Genomic DNA, 8,916 nt, shown 5'->3' with positions numbered 1-8,916 from the left:
AAAAACACATACCGGTATCTACATACACATAGACTCATGTTCATACAATCCTTTTGATGAACCTCTGTCTCTCGTTTCAAGGCCCAGACCTTAAACTGAGCCTATATTTCTAACCTGCATGTGCCCTAATGTGAAAACATTGACCTGAACATGATGTGGTCTTAAAATGTGTTAATCTCTGTATATACTGTAGAGTGCATGTGGACCTCACTAGTAGAGTCAGATATTGGCATGCACACACGCATGCACGCTCACACGCGCACACACACGCACACACACACACACACACACACACACACACACACACACACACACACACACACACACACACACACACACACACACACTACAGTATACTGTACACCCCACGGGGGTTCTCTCTGTCACTCGCTGTAGAGATTTAACACGTTTAATTGCCAAAGGTAATCCAGATAATCCCCGGATTAACCAAACAGAGGGCAGCTTGCCACCAGAAGGCTCCTCCCCTTTCTCCTCCCTCCTCTCATTGTGCTTTCACACATACTCCTCCCCTCTTTCCCATCCAACATATGACCCTCCTCCCATTAGTTCACTTCCCTTTATTCCTCATCATCACCGTCGCTCGCTCCCATCTCACCCCTCCCCTGAGCTCTGTGTCCACCTTCTCATGTGTGTTATTATGACCTTCAATGATAGCAGGTATAACCCACGCAAGCACACACACACACACACACACACACACACACACACACACACACACACACACACACACACACACACACACACACGTGCGTACGTGACCAAAGACAATGCTAGTGAAAAACTATGAGGAAATACACAATACAAGTATAGAAAAGAGAGGTTCTATCTGGTAACGGTATAAAGAAAGACAGACAGGGACAGGGAGACAGACAAGACAACAGAAGACTACAGAGCAGTGGCCATGTGTATGTATGGCTAATAGGCTTCTGACATCACTATAGGCAAGGTCAAAGGTGTGTGTGTGTGTGTGTGTGTGTGTGTGTGTGTGTGTGTGTGTGTGTGTGTGTGTGTGTGTGTGTGTGTGTGTGTGTGTGTGTGTGTGTGTGTGTGTGTGTGTGTGTGTGTGTGTGTGTGTTTATGTTTGTGTGTTGGCAGCAGTATAGTGTGACCTTTCACTCCTTCCCTCTATGCCAAAGCTAAGCTCTTCTGCAGATACACAATATTGAATCTATAGCCTAAATGTCCAGGTTATTCATAGCTTTGTTATTTCTCTGTCTCAACCCCCCCGTCTGTCTGTCTGTCTGTCTGTCTGTCTGTCTGTCTGTCTGTCTGTCTCTCTCTCTCTGTCTCTCTCTCTCTCTCTCTCTCTCTCTCTCTCTCTCTCTCTCTCTCTCTCTCTCTCTCGCTCTCTCTCTCTCTCTCTCTCCCCCTTCATTAAGCTGGTGAGGCACCACAACAGGATCTGAATCACACCGGACCACCCCGAAACAACACCTCAATAACCAGAAGGTGGGTTCCCCTGGACCCCACCTTTGAGGGGAAGCTCGTCAAATCCTTCAACATTGATCTATTCACCATGTGAAACTCCGTAAACAGTTCAATAGGCTAACAAATAAGGTAACTGCCATGACCAGATCTGCACACAAAAAATACTTCGATGGTAAAGTTGACGACAACATGAACAAACCACATGAGCTTTGGAAATTACACAAAAACCAACCAGGCTGCAGTCAGAAACTGAAAACCAGATTTTCAAACAACAATATTAATGCAGACAACACTCTCATATATACAGACAAGCTGAGATGTGGCTAATTGCCTAAACATCTTGTTTTTTACAACCATATAGCCACATCAATGGTTAACAAACTGCCCTCTCACTCTGGGCTTTATGGTTTCCATTCCATTCTACAAAAGTTTCTCAGAGACTCAGCCGCCTCCATTGCTCTGGGGTGCATATTGGTTAGATATACTAACAGTCTGACAGGCATTAATCTGACAACACTGTTGCTCCCAACATGCATGCAGTTACAACTAACCTGTGGCAGGTTAAAACTAGCCCGTGGCAGGTTAAAACTAACATGAGGCTCCCGACATGCGTGGCAGATTCAAACTAACCCGTGGCTCCCGACATGCGTGGCAGATTCTAACTAACCCGTGGCTCCCGACATGCGTGGCAGATTCTAACTAACCTGTGGCTTCCAGTGAGGTTAGGTTTAGGGTTTAGGGTTTTGGGTAGGGTGTTGGGTTAATGCCTGTCGGACTGTTAGTACGTTGGACCAAACAAATGCACAATCATTGCCCACATAATAAACCTCTCCATCAAACAGGGATGCATCTCCCAAGATTTAAAACTAGCAAGAGTAACCTCCCTGTACAAAAAAGCAAGTTAGACCCTGGCAACTACCACCCTATTTCTACTCTTAGTTCCCTCTTGAAAGTTATGGAAATAAATATATGAACATTTACGGAGCTTGCTAACAAAAAACGAAAGTACAAATTCCAATGTGGTTTAGAACATCCCATTCCACTGACACATGCCTTCTCATCAGCACATCAGTGAGCTGGATGCAATCCTGTCTGCAGGAGGGGAGAGAACAGGTGGTGGGGGTGAATGGAACCCTTTCCGCCCTCTCTCTCAGTGAGCTGTGCGTTCCACAAGGAAGCATACTAGGGCCTTTACTGTTCCTATATATTAACGACATGTCATCATCATGTGACTGCAATTTTTTCCTGACTCGCCTCTGCTGTTCTCGGACAAAGACAAATTGCAGGTTGAAAAAGCCCTCACCTCTGAACTCGGTATCTGCACCTGGCTCGCTGATAACAAACTATCATTACACCTGGGTAAAACTGAATCCATTCTTTTTGGATCACAAATAAAAGTCTGCATGGTCGACAGCTTCACAGTAAAAGTGGGTGAGACAATGTGATGACAAGAAAAGAGCTTTCCAGTGAAAAAATGGCTTCTAAAGTAATCAAAAAAGTCAAGTATAAAGAACAATATTTTTGTACAGGATCTCCTTACTGGTATAAATAAGAATAGACTGAGTACTCTTGCAGGAGTCACTTTGCATGTACCTCATACATGGTACCACAGCACCACAAAGGCCTTAAAAACAAGGGTCCTATTTACATCAAAATTAAAGGGTAAAAAAGAAAAAAGAATTTGAAGCAAAAGCCTACAACAATATCACCTAACTGTGTTTAGTAGGGCAGGCACTTTACTGTTGCTTGTGTAAAAATCACCCAATTGAGCCAATGCGTTTTCTAATGTATTTTTTGTCTCAAGAAAGTGGATTTGTTCAGATACAACCCAACCACTCTACAGAAGTCATATTTTCTTTCTTTTTTTTTATTGGTGTTTAGGCCTACATGTCTGTTCATTAAGGGATTTGTCGATAAGTGCTCACGACATGAAATCTATCTTACAAAAACACAAACTAAACATAAAACTACTGACTTATTTCAAGTAGATTATAACTCACCCTTTACGGTCTCTTCTTCTCTCTTAAGTTCAGCTTTTTAATATTATTGTTATTATTTATTTTCCATATTCTGGACACATGCACAGAGGAGTTGGAGTTGCGCACAGCATAAGCACTAGCCTACTTCCCCGTCCCTATCTGTTAATCTCTGGAAGATCCCTGTATGCCAACTACTCACACAATCCACCTACTTACTGATCCTCCTGCCTTACTCTCGGATAGGCCCTAGCTGCCCTACAGTATGGTCCTATAGAAAGTCACGGGATTTTGTCATCAGAACCCTGGACAGCGACGGAGATATTTTACTATGGCATTGTGCATTTTACCGCATGCATCTTGTCCAACGTCTGTCCGACTGACCATAGCAACGCAAACTTTTGATGTCACATACGTCGTGGCGTTGTCCTATATTGATTGCACTCCATTTCTATGAAAATAACGTTTTTGTTCCTTTTTAGTGTTGTCAACTTGTCACGACTTTAGTTTGGGGAATTGGGGGTCATTCAATGGGGGAACAACTTAGAGTCGTTTATTAACACACTAGTGTACGGGGTAGCCAAAATGCTCGCTTCACGCCTGGATAGATAAAACTCATAATTGATCTCCATGTAGATATGCAACGTTTGATGCGACAGAAAATGTCTCCACCTTGTGGTTCGTAACGGAAACGCAACCAAATTGAAAAAGCTTTCCCATGGAATCAGAAAGGACTGGATTTCACGTCACATGTTTACAGGTGTAAAGAGGTGGGTGATTATTTTTTCCGTACAAGCCCTTTAGTTTACAGGGAAGTTTGGTAGACATAAGATAAAGAGAATGGTAAAAACAAGGGGCATTCCTTAACCACCTGCCTGGCAATATGGTTGGCAGGCTTTAGATGCATTTCTGCCTTCAACTTCGCTTTGCAGACAGCATCTTTTGTTTGAGACACAGCTAGAGTAGACAATACTGTGAGAATGGGCTCAAGCTTTGTAAAGAAATAGGATGTAGTACAAATTATCTGGATGTTTATGAATCAATAGCCCAGAGATGTTGCAGCTTAACCTGAGCAAAAGGCCTTCCGTGTTTGTTACAATATTTTACATAGAGAATCTTATTGCACAGCCACAAACAAAACCTACAGCACTTGTAAGTAATTTCTACAAGAATTTTCAGAGCCAAACAGACATTAAGACTCCAGCACAAAAGGTTTATTCAGACTGTTCAGAAACATTAATTCACAACCTCTTTAAGTATTAGAGAATTGGACAGTCCAAAGCAACAGAACCCCAGCCATACAACTTCTCTTCACACAATATCTTTAACCACAATATGACGGTGCCTGAACAATCATGATAATCTCAAATGCAAGACGTCATTATGAGAGAATGTGAATTCAAAACAGTGAATATCAGCATATGCAAGGTTGAGGCCAGATGTTGGGTAAGATCTTGTTTTGTTTTTCTTCTCTCCGGAGCGCGTTGCTGGCCCTGGGTTTAGCTCTTTCCTCCCAGTGTGTGCTTGTCGAACAGGTACTCTGACATCTTGTTGTTTGTGGCGTCCATGCGGGTGAGGTTGGTGACGTAGTCGCCAAGTTTCTTGATGGACTCCACCTGCTCGTTCAGATAGTGAGTCTCCAGGAAGTCGCAGAGCTGCCGGAGACAAGCAGACAATGTAACAGTTAGCCAACAGTTTTCCCGCGCTACCATCGCAAAAAGATGCCTGGGGGGGTGGGGGGAAATCAGGTCTCTGCAAAGTCATGTTGTGTTTTGGAACTATAATAAAATTGAATTTAACGTTTTAATCGGGTAAACAAAGAGCATTTTGTCAAACTCTACGTACATGTGGGTCTCCTTGCTCAGAAGCCAGTTTGTGCAGCTCCAGCAGAGCCAGGTTGACCTCTTTCTCCAGCTGCATGGCCATCTGCATGGCCTCCAGTCCACTGCCCCACTCATCACGCTGAGGCTTCTAAAAAAATAAAGAAAGGGCAACACAGTTAATTACTAAGTATATAGTGGAATAAATGGTCAGCTTTGCATGGACATTTTATATATTAATGTTAACAGGTGTTGTTGTGATCCCAAAGTGTGATTACAAAGAACGCAAGATAGTCAAATGCTAGGTTATCCTGTGATTTGGGCTGTGGCTCAATACTGCATTTGTTTTCATCTTCATTATTATTATTATTGATAAAATAGCTGGGGGAGGGGGGGGTACAGACGTTACAGCCAAAGGCTCAACACACTGGGGGTGCTTTAAGGACACAGACCTTGACGTCCTGAAAGACGATGCGTCCTCCTCGCTTGTTCTGGAAGGACAACAGTTTCTCAGCATGCTCCCTCTCCTCGTGGCTGTTTTCCTTGAAGAAACTGGAAAATCCTGGCAGGGCCACATCGTCACGGTCGAAATACATGGCCTGAGAAGGAGACCGAAAGGAAAGGCCAAGCAAATACAGGAGGCAGGAAGTTGGAAGATTGGGATGGAAGGAAGGAGGGGAAGAGCACAAAAACAATGATTAAGAAACGGTACCCGTCATTATTTGGCAAAGACGAAGCAGCTGAGCTGTGACACAAACGGTGGTTAAAACCTCGAGCAGTGGTCAAAACACGGGTCACTGTGTGAGTGTCTGACTAAATCCAGTAGTTCTTAGTCAAGCGCTAAACAATAACATGAATGCATGACACAACAGGGTGTGTACTGTGCATTGCCGTTTAGCGTCTAGTCTAGCTATGGCAGCCTACATTGATGCCGTTTCATTGTCAACAAATGGCGTCACATGCGGACGACCAGCCAAGACATTTAATTTGTTGTAAAATGCAATGAAAAGATAAAACTTCGGCCTTATTTTCACTTTGGGCTGGATTGTGTGCACCTAGTCTAGTAGAGTTTTGCTGTCCTGTCCGCAGATAAACGTACACGTCGTTACATGCTCATAATTCACGTTTTAATTATTATTATTAATTCCTTACCATTGAGGTGTAGTTGTAGGAGGCAAACAGCTCCATGTTGACCATACGGTTGATGGCAGCCTCGCAATTCTGGCTGTAGTTCTGGCGCACTTGGGAGGTCTCCATTTTGGCTGGCGTTTTCCTGGGTTTTCTTATAGAAATTCTTGTAGAAAAATATAGCTTAAATACAGCTTAATTGCAGCGGTCTTCTTGTATATGGTTTTTCAAACAACTCCGGAATGTAGGTAAATATAACGGGAGGAAGGAAGAAGTTCCGTTCAAACACTGTTGAAGCAAGAACTCCGTGAAGATTCTCCCCTTTCGTTGATGTGAAGCTGAACGGCGTCGCTGGCTGTATTTATAAGCCCACAATGCACCTTGTGACCATGCTTGTGACTGACATGACGCTGCAATAAACCATGAGCCACACATATGGTCGAGTTGGGCAGGAAGTAGGCGGGCTGTTTGTGTGAGTTGGCCAATCACACTGAGTCCGTCCTCATGAATTATGTTGCAAACATTGAACCAATGTTACATGTTTTCAGGTTGGTTTAATAGTTATCATTTTCACATTCGTTACATTTTATATAAATAAAATAAAACGCAATTATTTTCTATTTTGAAACGATAATTTGGTGCATAGGCTAATGTAATTTGGAGCTATAAAGGTTGGATCACATAAAACAGTGGTGAATCAGCAATCTTCTAATCTATGTCACTGTGGTTCTGGTGGAAAATTCTAGAAAAGTTGAGTCATTATTTTTGGGCTTGTTTATACCTTTATGAGTGGACAGTAGGCTGACAGGAAATGTGCACAGAGAGAGATGGGGATTGGGGAGCGATACTCTTTGAGTATATATGAGTGATAGGCCTACTATACGCAGCAAAGGCCGTCTGGGATCGGGACTCGAACCTGTGGCACGCCGTCAGCCTAGGTGCCCAAATGTTTCCATTATTTTAACAGATTCTCCAAAGCACCTATGCAGCAACAGAACTGGCCTCCCAGGGCCAGGCTATAAATGTAGGTATTTTTTACCTGCAAAACCTCACACCTCTGTAAACTGCTGATGAGCTGTTTCTAGTCCACACACAGTGGTTTTTATGGTATTACGCAATACCTTATGACTGTACTGTGTCTGACCAACCATTTTCCCATAGCACACCTAACTTTACCGATATTTAGGGGCCAGAAACCTCTTATATCATGGGTGTCCAAATGCGGCCCAGGGAATAATTTTATGCAGCCCGCGGCTTCATACCTGAATTATTATACATATTATAATTAATGTATTATTATATGAATGGCTAGCTCGCCCAACAGTATGGTAACAGTATAATTAGTCAGGATCCCTTTGTTCCTTCAAGGAACAAAGGAATCCTGACTAATTATACTCGGGTGAATAAAAACCCCTTGTCTCATTCTGAAGGGCTCAAAGGCTATTTTATTTCATTTTTTACCTTGCACGTCTGGTTATATTTGGTAATGTAGTTGGCCCTTGTATTGTGTGTTTTAATATTTTCTAATATGGACCCCCCTGCCTTATATGAACTATAACTACAGCTGTGCCATGGTGGCCATGCCACATGAATTATTGTATTAATTATGTAACAGAAAACAAGTAGAACCAAGCTGCCCTTATTATTGGAGCCAACCTTTAATTCATAACATAAAAAGCCTTATTGAATGTATTAATATGGTTGAAACCAACTGATAAAGTATGATTTCAAATTACAAGGCTGTTACCATAAGTATTTGTGGGTATGATTACAGGGATGTTTTAGGACTGTACACACAATACAGTAATGTTGCAAGACTACAGGGAGATTGGGAAAAACAGCCCTTGGTTATATTGTTCCTTCAGATCTATTGTCTATAACAGTGATGATTGTTTTACTATATTTAAAAGCTGTGGGCTTATAAACAATAAGTTCTTGTATACCTGAGTATTGTTGGGCAAGCTCCTCTAGTCTAGTGCAAGCTGCCTCTAACATGTAATTAAAACATTTTCTGAAACATCTGGGACTCATTCATGATGGCAAGGGCTGTTGCCCCCTGCCATGGGCACCATGAATAATCGTTTTTTCCTGCTTTATGGACAGGTTTTCTCAAGATGTTAAGGTGAATAATTGCATATGAATTATGCAATTCTGTTTAAGACACGAGAATAAATTATTGAAATGCAGTCTTGGTGTGTGCGACCCATTACCGTTATATTTTCTTGATATGATTTGAACGGGTAACGCACTTAAAAGTCAGTGCGTGGTGGTCACATGAGTAGAATGTTGAAACAGAATGTTGAATATCTACACTACATGTGCAATCTGAGATATTTATTAATTTGATGATTTCGATTCAATACTGCTTTGATACCTTACCTATTTCAGTGTGTGAAAGAACGAATGAGTTGGACAATGTGTGTGGGGATGGAATGTCTGCAGTGTCTGAATAGTTACAGATGCCTTTTGATTGCCACTGTGCTGTGTGACTAGTTGGTGCATTGTCCTCTTGAATAACAGACCAAAGACATACGAGAAAGAAA

General features: G+C 42.3%; 1 protein-coding gene across 1 annotated transcript; it reads right to left on the bottom strand.

Moving 5' to 3' along the window:
* Positions 1-4,617: 4,617 nt before the first annotated feature.
* Positions 4,618-6,726, bottom strand: LOC310868861 (ferritin, middle subunit-like). Its single transcript, XM_083779333.1, has 4 exons — positions 6,398-6,726; positions 5,698-5,844; positions 5,271-5,396; positions 4,618-5,080 (listed from the first exon to the last, which is right to left on the bottom strand). The coding sequence occupies exons 1-4, from the start codon at positions 6,500-6,502 to the stop codon at positions 4,925-4,927; spliced, it is 534 nt and encodes a 177-aa protein (XP_083635459.1). The 5' UTR covers positions 6,503-6,726; the 3' UTR covers positions 4,618-4,924.
* Positions 6,727-8,916: the final 2,190 nt, after the last annotated feature.

The sequence above is a fragment of the Protomyctophum parallelum genome (assembly GCF_964188405.1).
Source record: "Protomyctophum parallelum genome assembly, chromosome: 13".
NCBI lineage: Eukaryota > Metazoa > Chordata > Actinopteri > Myctophiformes > Myctophidae > Protomyctophum > Protomyctophum parallelum.
Note: the sequence above shows the minus strand (reverse complement) of the source record. Positions and strands in the feature narration are given on the sequence as shown.